This window comes from Acomys russatus, chromosome 5 (genome assembly GCF_903995435.1).
Source record: "Acomys russatus chromosome 5, mAcoRus1.1, whole genome shotgun sequence".
In the NCBI taxonomy this organism is placed as follows: domain Eukaryota; kingdom Metazoa; phylum Chordata; class Mammalia; order Rodentia; family Muridae; genus Acomys; species Acomys russatus.
The window spans coordinates 65,436,968-65,455,174 of NC_067141.1; the positions used below are offsets into that span (position 1 = coordinate 65,436,968).

The 18,207-nt window shown below is 54.2% G+C and overlaps 1 protein-coding gene across 1 annotated transcript; it reads left to right on the forward strand.

Annotated features, from left to right (window-relative positions):
* The first annotated feature begins 1,216 nt into the window (after nucleotides 1-1,216).
* On the forward strand, nucleotides 1,217-16,706 carry Trim8 (tripartite motif containing 8). Its single transcript, XM_051146709.1, has 6 exons — nucleotides 1,217-2,814; nucleotides 13,539-13,634; nucleotides 13,905-14,138; nucleotides 15,059-15,090; nucleotides 15,224-15,339; nucleotides 15,648-16,706. The coding sequence occupies exons 1-6, from the start codon at nucleotides 2,245-2,247 to the stop codon at nucleotides 16,253-16,255; spliced, it is 1,656 nt and encodes a 551-aa protein (XP_051002666.1). The 5' UTR covers nucleotides 1,217-2,244; the 3' UTR covers nucleotides 16,256-16,706.
* Nucleotides 16,707-18,207: the final 1,501 nt, after the last annotated feature.

Genomic DNA, 18,207 nt, shown 5'->3' on the forward strand with positions numbered 1-18,207 from the left:
CGGAGTAGCGGGACCGGCCTTGATGTAGGGACACCCCCGCCCCCCCCCCCCGCTCTTCTATCACCCTTTTCCGCGAGCCCCGTACGCCGCAATCCTCCTGTCTTCTCCTGCCCCCATCTTGCTCTTCTCACTCTGCTTCGAACCCATTGTATGCGGGGCAGCTGCGAACCCGGGCCAAGGACAAGAGTGCCCAGTCTGCCCCCTCAGTGGGTCCTGCGGGCCGAGCCCTCTCCCCCGCCCGTACTGCTCCAGGCAGGGGCAAGAGCACCCATCCCTCGCTGCGCTGGTGGCAGGGACCGGCGGGCCGCACCCCCAGCCCCAGCGTGAGCCCCCCCAGTACCCCTTCTTAGAGGGAAGAAAGCCGGAGAGACCCGAGGCAGGAAGAAGCAGCCTCGAACTGCCCGACCCGCTGATAATTTTTATTATCGAGATTATTATTGAAAGGGGGCGGGACCCCAGGATGCGGAGAAGGGGGCCAGAGACGCAGCTATTTCTATTAAACAGATTATTCTTGAAATAATACACGCAAGATGGCTGAAGGTGGCTGTGATGAGAGTGTTCGGGCTGGGGGGTGGTTTCTTCCTTCCCCCCTTTTTCTTTTTTGATCTGAGGATACAGCTCTGAAACGACAGCCGCAGCGGAGACCCTGCCCGGAGTGCCCACCCTCCCTTCACTTGAAAAGCTGCTGGAAGACAAACGGACCCACGGACTGAGCGACGGGCTCGGGCCCGCCCCGGACGCGTCGCCCGGGCAGCGCTGGGGGCCGCAGGCGCTCGCGGTTCTGCCGACTTCTTCCAATTCTAATCTTTTAAAAAGATTTTTTTGGAAAGGCCCGGGATGGGTGGAGCAGAGGTGGAGAGAAATCAAGACTTGGCATTTTCCTCCTTCCCTCTCTCCTAATTTGCTGGAGGTCACCAGCCCTCCCCTTGGAGGGGGAAAAAAAATCCCACCAAAGGGAGAAAAAAAAAAAGCGAGCTACAGGACCCTCGAGTGCGCGCCCGGACCCCCAGCCCCACCGCGGCCGCTGGGAGCTCAAGATGGCTGGGCGCTGAGGACGCACCCGGCCCGGCTGGCTCGGTCCGGCCCCGCCGCCGCAGGCTGGCTCCGACCGCAGCCCGGAGCCTTCCAGACCCGAGCAGAGGCCGAGAAGAAAAGAAAGTGGGGGGGGGGGGGGGGGGGCGAAGGGGGGAGGGCCGGGCGGGGGGAGGGGAGGGCCGGGAGCTGAGCCTCCTGTTCATTAGCAGTTGAGAAAAATTCCTTTCTAGTTTGATCAATCCTTGTTTTCCTCAGCGCAGGCGAGGCGCCCGCCCAGAGCGGGGAAGGGGAGTGGGGTCTCTCCGCGGCGGGGGCGCCCTGCGCTGGGCCTCCGGGGAGCGCAGAAGTAGCGACGAGGGGGTCAGGCCGGAGCACCTCCCGGGCTTCTCCTCCCTCCCTCTCTGGTTGCCTTTTTTTTTTTTTTTTCCACTTCTCTCCCTCCCCCTTCCGTTTCTATTTGTGAAGGGAGGAGGAAGGCAGAGGCGGGCTGGTGTCTCTGGCCGGGGACTGGAATTTCATCTGAATGACTGCCCCAGCGCGCACGCAGCGCCCCGGAGTCGGCCCGCCCGCGCCCTGCAACCCGCAGCCGGCCGGCCAGCTGGGGGACGCCCGCGCCACGGCCTGGGGACCGCCGGCGCGCCTCGTTCACCGACTCCGGATCCAGCCAGCCTCGGCGCGGCCGAACTAGGTATCTGTGCCCCTCGGACCTCGGCCGGGAGCCAAGCGAGGAAGGCGCGGCTCGGACCAGCCAGGAGGGAGCCACCGTCGCCGCGGCCGCGACCAAAGGAAGAGTGCGGCTCCCTAGTTCCGTGCGCCGCCGGGCGCGCCCCGATGTCAGCCGCGGGGCCGAGCGCAGGCCGCGGGCCGCCGCTGCTCTAGCCGCGCAGACGGGGAGGCGGCCTGTTGTATGGAATTTGGACCACGGCGCTCCCCTCCAGGGCTGGTGCCCCGGCCGCGGCCCTGGCGCAGCCCGCCGCCCCCCGCTAGGCACTCGCCAGGAGGAGGAGACGCAGCCGGCGGCGCGCGCGACGCGGAGACCCAGGCTCCCTCCTCTGGGGGGCGGGCACGCGGAAGGCGCTGGTGACTGAGCGACTGGCGGGGCCGGCGGGGACCGGAGCTCCGGGCTTGGTGAGCCCCCAGCTGCACTAGACGGGTCCCCAGGGTTGAGGACTTAGAGAGGTCTACCCGGGCCCACTGCCCGCAGCCGCCATGGCGGAGAATTGGAAGAACTGCTTTGAGGAAGAGCTCATCTGCCCCATCTGCCTGCACGTCTTCGTGGAACCGGTGCAGCTGCCGTGCAAACATAACTTCTGCCGGGGCTGCATTGGGGAGGCTTGGGCCAAGGACAGTGGCCTGGTGCGCTGCCCGGAGTGCAACCAGGCCTACAATCAGAAGCCGGGCCTGGAGAAGAACCTGAAGCTCACCAACATCGTGGAGAAGTTCAACGCCCTGCACGTGGAGAAGCCGCCGACCGCACTGCACTGCGTGTTCTGTCGCCGCGGCCCCCCGCTGCCGGCGCAGAAGGTCTGCCTGCGATGCGAGGCTCCCTGCTGCCAGTCCCACGTGCAGACGCACCTGCAGCAGCCCTCCACCGCCCGCGGGCACCTCCTGGTGGAGGCGGACGACGTGCGGGCCTGGAGCTGCCCGCAGCACAACGCCTACCGCCTGTACCACTGCGAGGCCGAGCAGGTGGCGGTGTGCCAGTACTGCTGCTACTACAGCGGCGCGCATCAGGGACACTCGGTGTGCGACGTGGAGATCCGGAGAAATGAGATACGGGCAAGTATACATAACGCGGGCGCGCGCACGAACACACACACACACACCTGGGGACCACCCATCCCACAAGCTGACTCTTGTGACATTAGCCTAGAGGCCCTCAAACTCTTCTGTGAAAGTTTGGGGGCCAAGGGCCTGGCTACCGATGTATTCTCGCACCTGTGCCCTTAGGGTCCCTCTTGCAAGTCGTTTATGGAATTGAGAGAGGCTGTTGGAAGTAGTTTGAGCGTAGCTTTTCTGTTTTGAGCAGCTCCCTCCCCCCAGCATTGTTTCTGTAAGCTCTACGGGAAGTCACCAAGGCAGTGACCCCGGTCCTGCTTCTCCAGCTGCTGTTTATGTAATGAGTGTCCTGGTGCCGCTGCTGTGGCTGACATGATCCATGATGCTGGCATACCAATGAGGAAGTAAACAGAAGCAGCCATGTTAGTTTTAAGTGCTATTGGAAACACATTGGGGGGGGGGAGGCTTCCGGAGGTCGAGCAGAACTCTGGTATTTAGCTTGGAAAGGCCTCTGGTTGTCCAGAGGAGTCTCCGACTGTCAGCTCTTTCAGTCTGCCCCAGAAGACGCTCCCCAAGCTAAGGCTCCCTTCTCCATACTTGCATGCTGCCTGCCCCTGGCATGAACAAACCTTAAAGTATGTGTCGTCTTCACCCCGGGCCCTTTCCTCCCAGCCCTGCCCTCTTACACAGCCCTCCCACATTTGGGGAGGGGAGGTGGAAGATGGAAAAAGAATCCTGTGGGTTTTAAGGTTGAGCCGCGTTGAAATCTGGTTTCAGGCAGCTGGCTCCCCTGGGCTGCCGGCTGGGTGATTACGAACCGCACCCCCCTTCCATTGTATACACCCTGCTGCAGCAGCCAATGTCAAAACCGCTTCCCCCTCTTAGGCCTCTGGGCCTGGCTAGGGAACTGGACTGGGACATACTTCCGTCCCTTTCACTGGAAGGGGGCTCCTCCCAGGTTCCTCTTGGGTCCCCTGCCTCTGGGGGGGGGGCGGTTGAGTCACACGGAAGGAAGGAGTCGGTCTAAGACTGAGCCATCTTGAAAGCTCTGGCTAAGGGGTCTTGTGGCAAGGGAGCAAGGTTGAGCTTGGTAGGTAGGACTAAGGGCGAGTGTTTAGGGCGGGGGCCCCTGGAGGCCAATGAGGCTGCTGCAGTTTGAGGAAGCTGGGCCTGTTTCCTTGGTGGTAGACAAGGAGGGGACCGATCTAAATGAGTCACTGTTTAGCAATTAGAAACCATACGTACACAACCAACAAAAGGCAGAAGGGCCACACCGCAGGCTGAGGGCGGGGATAACAAAATTTGCTGTATAATTAGTTTGCAATTGCATGGGCCAGCTCTGGGGTTTTGTGCCAGGAGAGGCCTCTGGTTTCTTAAAGGAAGTGTGGGGGATGGAGAGGTGGAGTCACTCCTCCCCACTAGTTGGAAAAGGCCAGGCAAGGCCTAGGGAAGCAGGGAAGCCCTGTGGCCCTCTCCTCACCCCACCCCCACCCTACACCCCCCTCCAGGGCAGGCATAGCCCACACTTACCCAGTGGATGGCTGCCCAATTCTCTGTCCTGGGATTGGTTGTAGAAAGTGGGTAGAGGCCAAAGAAAAAGATATGACGGAATGGAGACAGGGACATTAAATGCTAGGGATGTCTCGGGCTGGGGAAGAAAACTTAATTATACCTGGCTTGGTATGAGGAGGGCACCCTTCAGGTGTGTGTGTGTGTGTGTGTGTGTCTGTGTGTGTCTGCATTTACCCTCCGGACTGGGGAGGAAAGGGTGGCGTTTGCTTGCAGAGTACCTCAAGGTTCCATTCCTCAGGCACTGAACTTTGTCAGCAGCTCCATGTGTCTGTCTGCGCGCGTGAATGTGCGCGTGCCTGCACACACACACAAACACACACACACACACACCTTAGTGCCTGTGGGGGCAAGCTCAGAAGCTGTGACTTGCATTGGGCCCAGATGTGTAAATCTGTTGAGCTCAGCATCTGTGCCTGAGGCTCATCTTCCTCCAGGCTCCTCAGGTCCGTTCTCTCTGGTGCCCCAGGGCACTAGGCTTGAAAACCCTTCAATTGCCCAGTGTCACTCGAGTTTTAGTCCGACTTATTGAATGCAGAGGTAGAGGTCCCACCCTGGGGAGGGGCTGAGTCCTGAGGAAGCTGACTGGAAAACCCTGCCCCCTCTTTAGGCTATCCAGGAGGAATGAATGGGCTTTGCCTCAACCAGTTTTTTCTTGCTAGCAGGAGCCTTGTCTGGAAAGCCTTTTCTAGCTCTATGGAAAAGGGCACCCGAATTTTGCAAGGGACAAGAGCAGATGCACAAATAACCATAAAATTGACCTAGGTTCTGCTTGTTGTTTCCTGGTCTGCCCTCCCACAGCGGGGAGGGTCCAGGTCCATTGGCTGGAAATAGTTAACACTGCTGAGTGTTTTGAGGGTCTGGGGGCCGTGGCACACAACTTCAATCCCAGCACTGGGAGGGCAGATGCAGGTGGATCTCTGTGAGCTCAAGGCCAGCTAGGGCTACACAGTGAGGCCTTGTCTCAAAAATAAAACAAAACAAAAAACAAAGCAACCCCTCTACCACCACCGTCGCCGCCAGCAACAACAACAAAACATCCACTGCTCAACCCTTTGTGATAGCGCCATCCCCAAATACTCACAAGCACCCACTTTTGTGTACTTGAGCCAGTGGCTTGGGTGGGGCACCAGGAAGGGTGGTACCTAAGAGTTAGGCCTGTGCAGGCCAGAACACTTCCCCACTCTGCCTTTGAGAGCACCAGGTGCCAACCAGATGGGGCCTCAAGATCACTCAGTGGGACATACCTATACCCTTGAAATGTTTTCCCTTTGGGCTGTGGGCCATAAGTTGAGACATCTAGGTAGGCTCGGGCCTAACAAAATCTCTTCCAGCCTCTTAAGTTTCCGGGTTATCTGAGTAATGGGTGGCGATGGAAGGTGAGCATTCTTACAACCTCTCAACATAGAAAGGACCCAAGAGAAGTCATGGTCATGTGTGTGAGGGGCTTTGCAGATGTGTGTACCTGAGCTGCCATGGTTTGTGTGTTTCTGGGAGCCGGCTGGAGATGCTGGCCTGAACCCTGTGCCTTACCTCCTCCGGAAAAGAGGTGTTCTCGAGGAATCCTGTTATTGGGATTTGTAGTTCCTTGGGGTGAGAGGACCCCCATGCCTGTGCTCGAGGGGGAGGCCTGGGGTTATAGCCTGATGCAGGTAGCTCAGACCCACTCTTTCCTCTGCCAATAGCAGGCAGAGCAGGGAAGCTGTGTGTGTGCTGGGGGGGGGGTGAGCTCTGTGTGTGTACTTGGGGGGGGTAGTGTAGTTCTTTCCTTGAATATCCTGTGAGTCCTTAGAGAAGCGCCCCCTGCCCCCCCCCCCTTGGCCTCCTCCCTGGGTCCTAAGAGAAGCCTCAGGCAGAGGGCAGGTCCTCTACCTCTACCCCAGGATCTTGCTGACAGTCAGATCCTGTCATACAGTTCCTATTGATTACCTGCCTGCAGTTCTGGACATGATGTGTGCGTGCACACACGCGCAGGGTGTGTGTGTGTGTGTGTCTGCCAGTGTCTGTCTGTCTGTGGTAACTGATTTTTTTTTTTCCTTCACATGAGTCTCTCCAGGAAAGGATGTGTGAATGACTGACTTCATGAGGCACTACTTTCATGTGTGGCTGTGGAGTCAGGGACAGAAGTATGCTCAGGTGTTGTCTGTAAGAGAAGGTAGCTGTCAGGTGAGACAGGAGGGGATGCAGTACAGGGTGGTTGTGCCTTGCTGGTTATTCCTGCAAGTTAAATTTCCTGTACTTGATTTTGTTCAGGACTTACTAACTGCTTGCTCAGGTAATAGGTAGGCTGTGAACCTGCCAGGAGGCTTGTGACTTCTTTACCTAGGGATCTTAGGGATTCGTGTTATGGCGTTGGAGGTAAGAGAGAGTCCCAGTGGATGCTGCAGAGCTGGGGAGTGTGGGGGAGAGTCTGGGTGGGCACCTCACTTGGGCCTCCTCTGCCCTGGCCTGAGCAAGCAAGCCTGGCCAGCTCATCCCTGGCTCTGGGAAAGCCTTCCTCCCTGGCCAGCCTGGCATTCAAACGCAGACAAAGGGGGGCTTTCTCTCTCGCGCCTTTGTTCTGCTGCCCCAGAGGCTGCTCTGTGCACAGCAAAAGCTAATTCTGCTCTGCAGCTGGGAAGCCCTCACGCTGATGGCCTGTGGGGATCGCTGAGGTTCTCCTACCCCTGACTCCTGTGCCTACCGCCCCTTACCACTGGGTTGTGGTTTCCGCTGCTTGAGAGTTCACAGGGTAGTCAGAGCAGGCATGGTGGCAAGGAAGGGCACTCTTCTGGAGGGGAGAGGAAAGTGCTTGCTTTATGGAGCCAGGTCAAATTTGATCTTGGGAGAAAGGTTCACGTGGGGAAGTAAGGACAGTCTTGGAAGCTTGGGAGGAAAGTCCCACAAGGTTCTAAGCAGAATCCTGGAGCCAGCGCTGGCATGGCCTGATCAGGGAGATGTGTTCTTTTACATTAGGCCAGTCCCTTTTTTGTCCCCTTACCATTTTACCAGAGGGGCTGCTGGAGCCAACCCCAGCCTTGCCTGCAAACCGAGGGCCTGCCTCTTCCCTGGCCCTCAGCCCATTCTTCCCCGACCTTCCTCCTCTTCAAGGTTGATTTGAGGGTTTATTATTATTTATTAACTTTTACACAGCCCTCACTCTGCAAACCTCACCCACCTGCCTGGTCTAGTTTGGCAGCAAAATACCAACAGGGCCTAGCTGGTCAGGCCCCAGAGGAATCTGAGGTGGATGGCAGGGCGGAAGTTAGGCCCTGCGAGTACCTCTCTTGGTTGGTGGGCACCAAGGCATGGCAGCAAGTCTGAGTGCATGGGCACCTTGGAGCCATAGAGGGCATGGGAGATTTTCACAGGCCCAGTAAGTCCCGCAATGCCGGAGGCCCACAGGTAAAAAGCAGTGATCAAGTCCTTGGTCCCTCCATTGCTTCTAGACTAGACATGGTTATCCCTTCCTCACACTTGATGTGGGCCACAGTCCAGGAAGCTTACAGTGGGCCAGAGGCAGTTTTGGAAGCCTCTACTCCTTGTTTTGGGAAGCAAGCCCCAGCTGTTTTTCCCAAATGGGAAATGTGCTTCCCAGAGAAGGCAGGTAGAACCTGGCCTAGGATGAGGCTGCTCATTCTGGAGTGCGGGAGGAGGAGGTGCTGTGTGCTGGTTGGTCGTGCCTCCCAAGCCTAGCTCCTTCAGCATCTTCCTGGTTGGTTGGTTGGTTGGTTGGTTGTTGGTTTTTTAGTTATTATTATTATTATTATTTTTTTTTTTTTTTTTTTTTTTTAAGAACTTTATTTATTATTATTTATACAATACTCTGTCTGCATGTACACCCACAGGCCAGAAGAGGGCACCAGTTCTCATTATAGATGGTTGTGAGCCACCATGTGGTTGCTGGGAATTGAACTCAGGACCTCTGGAAGAGCAGCCAGTGCTCTTAACCTCTGAGCCATCTCTCCAGCCCGTTATTATTATTTTTAATTTTGGTTTTGAAACAGAATCTCATTATGTAGCTCTGGCTGTTCTGGAACCCACTGTGTAGAGGAGGGTGGCCTCTGTCTCTGCCTCGCAATGCTGGGATTAAAGGTATGCGCTACCGTGCCCGGCCCATTTGATTTTTTTTGGTTTGGTAGAATTGGTGTGGGTGTGATGGAGAGGCAGCAGGTGGGTATTTTCCTCCTGCTGGTCTCCCTGCCCCCTGGCTGCAGGGAAGCTGGGGTGGGGGTGGGGGGCAGGCGGTTTCCCAGCCTTGTCTGCCCTAAGGTTCTCACAGGTGAGTTTCTGTCCTCTTCCTGCCCTCTCTCCTCTTACAGCAGACCTGGGGGCGGGGGGGAGCGGGGAAACAGTGGTCTCTGAGGAGGAAGCAGAGGGGAAATCAGACCCACCTACCTGTTGGGGCTACTGTTTTCACTAGGCCTTAGCTGGACCCAACCTCTCCCTGCCGAAGACTGTAGAATCCTGAAGCTGGGGATGGACAGGACACCAGGACCCCTGAGGAGTGTGCTTCCCAGGAATGCCTGAGAGGAGAGAGTAGACTGAGCCACACCAGTCCTGAGCAGGAGCTGGGGCACATGCTGTGGTCATAAACTCCCTTAGTGGAGAAGAGGGAGGGACCCTCACTGGCGGGCTGGGTAAGAGTCTTTCTTGGCCAGGGAAGTTAGGTTGGTTGGAACCTTTGTCCGCATGCCCTCTCCTTCCCCTGGGACTCAGCCTGGCCTCCCTCTCTTCTGTGCATGGCCCTGATCATCCATGACTTGGGCGGGTATGGAGTGCTGAGGGCCTGAGTTGCACATGGCCTGAGCCCTGATTTGTATCTGGGGCTCCTGGTTCAAGTACTTCATGGGCAGTCAACGTGCTTTTTGAGCCCCGGGTGTTGTGTAGGAGAGGAAGAAGGGCTCCTGTTTTCTATGAAGCTCTTTTTAAAAATGTGTTTGAGAGTTTCGCCTGCCTGTATGTACATGTATGTGTGCACGTGTGCTGTGTGTGTGCAGTGCCTACAGAGACCAGAAGAAGTTGCTAGAACCCCAGGAACTGGGGTTACAGATGGTGGTGAGCCACTGTTCCTGCTGGGAATCAAATGTGGGTCATCTCCACCCAAGCAGCTAGTTAGTACTCAGCCCCTTCCCTGTCTCAGGTCTCTGAAGATCAAGCCTTACCTGTGAACCAGTGAGGATACTGGGTACAAGCATATGTACACAGACGGGTCTCCGGGCCCAGGGTGCAGTGTGTGTGTCTGGGCGTACTGTGTGCACCTCTGTTTCTGCTCCCATACAAGATATATTTCTTGTCAGTTTGACCACTCTGGCTGGTGGCAAGGGCAAGTTTTGTTGGGTCACTGAAGGGAAGAGTCAGCCAGGACAAAGGGGAGCCTTAACTCACTCCACTCCTGCCCTCAGCATCTTCAGTCTTCATCTCTTGTCTAGCAACCGCTATAGAACAGGCCTGCCTTGCTTTCCTCACACTGGTCCTCAGGCCTTTGTGAGGCCTGACTATGAAAGGAAGCAGAGGGGGCTGGAGAGATGGCTCAGAGGTTAAGAGCACTGACTGCTCTTCCAGAGGTCCTGGTTCAATTCCCAGCAACCGCATGGTGGCTCACAGCCATCTATAATGTGTTTTGACGCCCTCTTCTGGCATGCAGGTGTACATGCAGACAGAACACTGTATACATAATAATAAAAAATCTTAAAAAAAAAAAAAAAAAAGAAAGAAAGCAGAAAGCATCCACAAAGCCTTCGGTTTTGGGTTTTGAGGGCAGGGGTCACATTTCATAGCCAGGGATGACCCCAAACTTGTGATCTTCCCTCAGTCTCCTCAGAGCAGAAACTAAAGCTTGTATCATGCCTAGCTAACACAGGTTCTTATTTTCCACACACACACCCTCCTCCTTTTTTTCCTTTCTCCTCTTGTAGTCCAGACTGGCCTTGAACTTACACTTTATGCTTTCACAGTGCATAAGAAGAGGGTTGGAATTTATAGAAAAATCAGCTCATGGTTTGTGGGTCAAATACAGAGCACCAGAATGTGAGCCCGTGGTGTGGGTAAGGGGTAGAGCGTTTGCCTAGCATGTGCAAGCCCTGAAGCTCCATCCTTAGTGTGGTAAAACAACAGTAACAGTCATGGGCAGTTGCCTAGAGGCTAGAGCTGTCACATGACTCCCTGAGAGTGGCAACACTTTGTATCCAATAGTAGCTAAGTGTAGCTGTTGTTAAACACTTGACAAGAGGCTGGTGCAACTGAAAACCTGAAAGTGTGCTCTTCCCCCCCCCCCCTTTTTGAGACAGGGTTTCCCAATGTAGCCTTGGCTGTCCTAGACTCACTTTGTAGACCAGGCTGGCCTCGAACTCACAGCGATCCACCTGCCTCTGCCTCCTGAGTGCTGGGATAAGCTTTTTGAGTCAGGGTCCTTCTATGTAGCCCAGGCTGGCTCCAAGTTCCAGCCCTTCTGTCTTCAGCTTCCAAGTGCTGGGATACCAAAAAACAAACAAACAAACAAGCCGGGCGTGGTGGCGCACGCCTTTAATCCCAGCACACGGGAGGCAGAGGCAGGCGGGGATCGCTGAGTTCGAGGCCAGCCTGGTCTACAAAGTGAGTCCAGGACACCCAAGGCTACACAGAGAAACCCTGTCTCGAAAAACCAAAAAACAAACAAACAAACCAAGTGCTGGGATTTCAGGCAGGTACTACCATATCTGGCTTATTTTGTATTAATGTCAATGTAAAAAGAGGCCGCTATTACTAAAAAACACAGCTATCAAGTAGGGCAGGATGTGACAGCCCACCACATGACCAGGATAGGAAGGGACCTGTACCAACTCAGAACAAATAGGGGTCATGGAAAGTTCCTCAGAGTTGGGCTTCAGAAAGCAGACAAAGGAGAAGGAAGCAGTGTGGCTGGCAGAAAATAACAGGAAAATTTGATGTGTCCTGGTAAGCACAATCCTGGAGGTGAGAACCCCGGGGATACAGAGAGTCACCAAACCTTCTAAAGACATCTGGAGATCCTGGCCCAGCCAGTGACTTCCAAAGGCTGGAAGTCACTGAAAAAGATCATTCTTGAAGCTGGGCATGGTGGCGCACACCTTTAATCCCAGCACTAGGGAGGCAGAGGCAGGTGGATCTCTGTGAGTTCGAGGCCAGCCTGGTCTACAAAGTGAGTCCAGGACAGCCAAGACTACACAGAGAAACCCTGTCTTGAAAAACCAAACCAAAAAGAAAGAAAGAAAGAAAGAAAGAAAAGATCATTCTTGGTCATGCTGAAGTATTTGAAAGAAGGCCACCATCTTGAGCAAGAGATACATCAGTAACAGGGGGAAAGAGGGTTACAGAGATAGGAAGCTAAGAGCATGTGTTGCTTTTGCAGAGGACCTGTATTTAATTCTCAGTATCACATGGTGGTTTATAACCATCCATAACTCCATATCAAGTGGGTCCAACCCCTTCTCATCTCTGCCGGCATCAGACAGGTACCTGGTACACACAGATATGTGCAAGCAAAACACTCATGTACAAAGTAAGATAAATATAATTAATTTTATTTTGGGGGTTTTCTTTCTCTTCTTTTTGTTTCCATTTTCTTTTTGGTTTTTTGAAACAGGGTTTCTCTGTGTAGCTCTGGCTGCCCTGGACTCTTTGCAGACCATGATTAAAGGCATATGCCACCATGCCCTGCATTTTTTTGGGTTTGCGAGACAGGGTTTCTCTGTGTGTAGCCCTGGCTGTCCTGAAACTTGCTTTGTGAATCCAGCTGGCCTTGAGCTCACAGAGATGCACCTGTCTCTGCCAACTAAGTGCTGAGGTTAAAGCATCACATTGCCCGGCTAATTAGGTTGTGTTTTGCTTTGTTTTGTTTTGTGTTTTTCAAGACAGGGTTCCTCTATGTAGCCTTGGCTGTTGTGGACTCACTTTGTAGACCAGGCTGGCCTCAAACTCATAGAGATCCGTCTGCCTCTGCCTCCGCCTCCTAAGTGCTGGAACTAAAGGTGTGCGCCACCACCACCCAGCTGATTAATTAATTTTTAAGAGCTTGGAAAAGCAACTTGATCTGGCAGCAGATTGGTCTTGAAAACAGCAAGGTCACTCTTCTGGTCTCACTGAGGGGCTAAGGGTCATAGCCATCAAGGACTCAACTGCTGACACCAGCACTGAGCCTCAGTAACAAGGAAGCATGGCTACACTGCTGCAGTACAGAATAAGGCAAATGTAAGGTGCAGCCAAAGGCCTGGGTCACCTTGCAAGGTTGTTTGACCCTTTACATCTGAGGGTGCTCAAGATGGTGCCCCTCCCCCCAGTCCCCCAGAGAAATGTAGCCTGGCTTGGATAATCCCAGGCCTCCTGCCACATCACCTGGTATGTGCTACTCAAAGACTATACAACTTCAAATATATATATTTATTTATTTCTATATATGTATGTGTGTGTGCAAGTGCTTATGAAGGGCAGAGGAGTCAGAGTCCCCTGAGCCACCTGTGAGCTGCCCGACACGGGTGCTGGGAACCAGACTCTGGGTCATTTGCAAGGGCAGTCGACATTCTTAAATTAACCACTGAACCATCTCTTCTGCTGCACTGGCCGCATGACTGTGGATCGATTGAGTAAGCCTCCATAGGCCTCTGTTTCTTCCTTTGTGAATGAGAATCAGAATGTAGTGCTTACCTCATAGACTATCACTGGGGTGATGAGATGAACCCTTTCTAGATACAATGAGATGACGCACGTAGGGACAGCTGGGGGGGTGGGCGGTACAGGCACTTAGTGTGCAGAGCCTGCTCTTAGAAAGCTCAGGGCTCAGGAGGCAGAGTCAGGAGGATCCTTGTGAGTTTGAGGCCAGCCTGGTCTACAAAGTGAGTCCAGGACAGTCAAGGCTACACAGAAAAACCCTGTCTTGAAACCCCCTCCCCACCCCCAAAAAAAAGCAAGAAAGAGAAAAGAAAGAAAGCTCAGGCCTTGAATACACACTGGGAAGCCCTCGGGGTCCCGTTTCTGAAAATGGCTAGTCCTGGGGCTCCTTGAGGGCCAAGGGAGGCTGGCTGGTAGAGATTTTAGGTCATCTTGAGTCAGAGGACCTCTGGGAAGAGTCTGTTACCAAGAGGGAGGGAGATGTGCTGCCCGGCTGTAAGGACGGAGCAGCACCCGACTCTGATGCGTGGTTACTTCAACTGTCCCTGCAGAAGATGCTGATGAAGCAGCAGGAGCGGCTGGAGGAGCGAGAGCAGGACATCGAGGACCAGCTGTACAAGCTTGAGTCAGACAAGCGCCTGGTGGAGGTAATGAGCCCTGAGCCCAGGGCGGGCGACGGGACCGCAGGGCCTTGCCACCTGTCAGTCACGCAGTGAAGCAGCAGAGTAGGAGGAGCTCCACTGGGTTTAGGGGTGGCTGGCACAAACCTGTGCGGTGCGTGGGGGAACTGGCAGGGCACACCTTACCCTGAGAAAAGCCAGGGGCATCAGGGGGCCCAGACCTAGCATTAGACCTGAGGTCGGGGTAGTTGCGTCAGCCCGAGGTCGCTCAGCGAGCATGCGTTGTTATCTCTGAAGGAGAAAGTGAACCAGCTGAAGGAAGAGGTCCGGCTGCAATACGAAAAGCTGCACCAGCTGCTGGATGAGGACTTGCGGCAAACGGTGGAGGTCCTGGACAAGGCGCAAGCCAAGTTCTGCAGCGAGAACGCGGCGCAGGCGCTGCACCTTGGGGAACGCATGCAGGAGGCCAAGAAGCTGCTGGGCTCCCTGCAGCTTCTCTTCGATAAGACGGAGGACGTCAGCTTCATGAAGGTAGGGCTGGGGGCCGCTCTGCACGGCTCTGTGCCCAAGCCGCTTCCAACCCAGGAAGCTCACCTCCACTTGCCGTTGCCTGAATGGGTTAAACTCTGTCCAACTAATCTTAGTTTTGTGACCTTGGGCAAGTCACAGAGGTTTCCTGAGCCTTGACAAACCAGTCTGCCATCCATTATTATTCCAGATTTCTTTAAGCTGTGAAAACTAAAGGAAACAAATTTTGGCACCTCGTTTAACAGCAAATACTGGGTAGCACTGACATGGCCAGTTAATGGTTCCTCTGTGTTTCACAGAGTAAGAAAATTCAAACAGGTTGCTATGAAGTGTCGATGGGTTGGACTGTGGTGTCCTGTTTGGATCATATATAATAAATATTATGATCTGAACACCACCACTCCCTTCTGAAATCCAGAACGGAACCAGATTTCAAAGGCCTGTTGGACTAGGTGGAGCACACCATTAATCCCAGCACTCAAAAGGCAAAGGTAGATGGAACTCTGAGCTCCAGACCAGTCTGGTCTACACAGTGAATTCTTGGACCTCTAGCACTATATACATAACAGAGAGACCCTGTCTCAGAAACTAAAAAGCAAAGGGCCAGTGGGGCTCTCTCGCAGATATAATGGCTACAAAGAAGAAACCGTGCCTGCCTGGGAATATGCTCAGATTATACAATACACATGAGGCTCGTATGACCTTCAGCACCTTCTAAGATGCCACACCCCTGGTAATTCTGCCCGGTGAAGTGGAGGCAGGAGAGTCCAAGGTCATCTTAATACTCAGTTCTACACCAGCCTGGGATAATACTGTTTCAAACAGAAAACAGGAGCCACGCCTCCACTGCAGCATAGCAAGTGCTTAGGAAATGGGGCTGTTACGCTTTGCCACTGACTGATGGTTCTCTCTTTCCCTTGCAGAATACCAAGTCTGTGAAGATCCTAATGGACAGGTGAGCTGATAGCCCCTAGTCCTCCAGAACACATCTGAGGGAGGGCAGAGAGGGCCACGCCCACCATTGGGGAGGTAGGGCGGGCTCACTGGTGGTGCCTCCTCACAGCACACGCCCCGTCCACTGCCCCCAGGACCCAGACCTGCACGGGCAGCAGCCTTTCTCCCCCTAAGATCGGCCACCTGAACTCCAAGCTCTTCCTGAACGAGGTGGCCAAGAAGGAGAAGCAGTTGCGGAAGATGCTAGAAGGTGAGGGTTAAAAAGGCCTCTGGGCAGGGGTAAATGCCACTGCCATCTCCATGAGGCAGTACAGTTTAGCACAGGTAGACCTGTGTTCATTCACACCTGGCTTTGTCACTTCTAGCATGGGACCTTGGGCAAGTGACATCACATTACCTCCTTGACCTTCAGTTTCTTCAGCTGAAATATAAAAATAGTAGACATCAGCCAAGATGTCACATATTTGGACCCACAGAGGTTCAAGGCCTGCACGGGAGAGGAAACCTGGGCTGTGTGGGCTGGGAGCTTCAGCCACATTTACTCCAAACTTTCCACAGGTCCCTTCAACACGCCGGTGCCCTTCCTACAGAGCGTCCCCCTGTACCCTTGCGGTGTGAACAGCTCAGGGGCAGAAAAGCGCAAGCATTCAACTGCCTTCCCAGAGGCCAGCTTCCTGGAGACATCATCAGGCCCTGTGGGCGGCCAGTACGGGGCAGCAGGCACAGCCAGCAGCGAGGGCCAGTCTGGGCAACCCCTGGGGCCCTGCAGCTCCACACAGCACTTGGTGGCCCTGCCAGGTGGTGCCCAGCCAGTACACTCGAGTCCTGTGTTTCCCCCATCGCAGTACCCCAATGGCTCTGCCACCCAACAGCCCATGCTTCCCCAGTATGGCGGCCGCAAGATTCTCGTCTGTTCCGTGGACAACTGTTACTGTTCTTCCGTGGCCAACCATGGTGGCCACCAGCCGTACCCCCGATCCGGCCACTTCCCCTGGACAGTGCCCTCACAGGAGTACTCACACCCACTTCCACCCACACCCTCCGTCCCTCAGTCCCTTCCTGGCCTGGCAGTCAGAGACTGGCTCGACGCTTCCCAGCAGCCCGGCCACCAGGATTTCTACAGGGTGTATGGGCAGCCGTCCACCAAACACTATGTGACCAGCTAACGCCAAGCAGGCAGTGGATGCTGGGGACCCCTCCCCCCAGCCCCGGTGGCTCGGGAGTTAGGCATCCAGAGACCTGCCCTTCTTTCTACCCTCTTCTCTCCCCCTTTCTTTCTCCATTCCTTCAGGTCTTTTCTTTTTGAATTTTGTTTTATTTAGGGCTTTGATTTTTTTTTTCTTTTTTTTTTTAATTATGTATCTCCTGGATGAGGAGGTGACGGTGGGAATTGGCCTGGGCAAGGGCTGCCGGTGGCCCTGGATTGGAACAGTGTCTTAACTCGAGGCACTGAGCGCTCTGTCTTTGCTTTTTTTAAAATCCCACTCCCCCTTCATGCCTCCTGTGGCTTAAAGAAGCCTCAGGTGCCAACTCTCCTCACTGATCCCGGGAGATGCCCAGTGCCCACTGGCCTGTTTCTCCTCCCTCCAGGTCTTCATCTGGGCAGCTTGATCATTGATGGAGTAAGAATGACATATAGATTGTGGAGGGGTTTTTTTTTTGTTTTGTTTTTAAAATTTTTTTAAACCAAGAATGATTTCCTCTGCTTCCTTCTCACCATCTTCCCAGACGGAGTTGAAGGCCGTCACCTTCAAGCCTGAGTGGAACCTTTCAAAGCCAGGAGCCCCATGTCCAGGAAAGTTGAAGAAAAAAAAAGAACTTTGCCAATGATAGTGACCACAGCAAAAGCAAATAATAATAATATTAATAATAATAAAGAGAAATAAAAGAAATAATAAATAAAAACAACAGCACAGCCCTTGTTGAGGTCAGTGGAGGAGGGGCTACCCGGATTTGGGTCCTTAGCTGGATTTTGACAAAGCAGCTCCCTACAGTGAGCACTCTGTATGGGCCGTGGACTTCCTGTTCTTGAGACACAGGTGTTTACTCTGTAATCTGTCTAGAGCACACACACTGAAATCCAACCTTCTAATAAACATGATGGCGCAGTCCTGCCCCAGCCTTGCCTCTTAACCCCACTGGCACCCCAGGCCTAGGATCCTTAGATGTTGGTATGCACAGGGGCTCTCTTAAGGCTGCCGCCTCAGCTTGATTTTGCCCTCCTGGGTCTAGACAAGTCCAGACCTGTGAGCATCAGTTCCTCAGACACCAGCTATGTCTGGTCTTCACCTTGGGTTCCTTGAGCTGTTCTTTGCTGAAGGCCTCCCAGGCCCAGCCCCATGTTATACAGGCCCCTGGCATCTCTCTGAGATCCTACTAGTGTGCTTCTAGCCAAGATTGGTGAAGAAGGAACACCTTTGGGTCTTGCAAATGTTACCTGCCTTTTAGCTGCAAATATTGCTCACGTTCTGTATGCCAGGCACTGTACAGGGCTGTAGGCTCAGAGACTAAAAGGTCCCTGTTCCAGAGGAAGAGGCCGCTGGGCTCCTTTCCTTGTGACTTTGGCCCAGGAAGGGATGAGTAATATGGTTAAAGGCAGGCAGGGGGGTGGGGTGGGGGGCTCACATAGCTGTGAAAGCATAGGAGTTTGCATTCCTCTAGCTGGTGATCACAGGCTCCAGTATTTGAGGAGAGCTGGGACACAGCAAGGCCTCCTGGGAGGCCCTCACCTTTGCTTTTGAGGCTTGCCATCCTGGCCCGAACCAGAGATTCCTGTAAGTCATCTTGAGTGCTGGGATTTGCTGGTTGACTCGCTTCTGAAAGGTTCTCAGCTCAGCTGCCTGGTTGGTTGGAAGGTTGCCTTTTAAGAAGGTCTCTATGTAGCCCTGGCTGTCTTGGAACTCCTCTGTAGAGCAGGCTGGCCTTGAACTCAGAGGTCTGTGTTTGGAGTGCTGGGATTTGCTGCCTGTGCCACCAGACCAGCTCAGATGCCTGTTTTGCATGCGTCCCTTAAAGTGAACCTGCACCTTTTTTCCAGACTAGTAGGCAGACTTTTACTGGTACCTAGTGTCTCTGTCTCTCTGTCTCTGTCTCTGTCTCTCTCTCTCTCTCTCTCTCT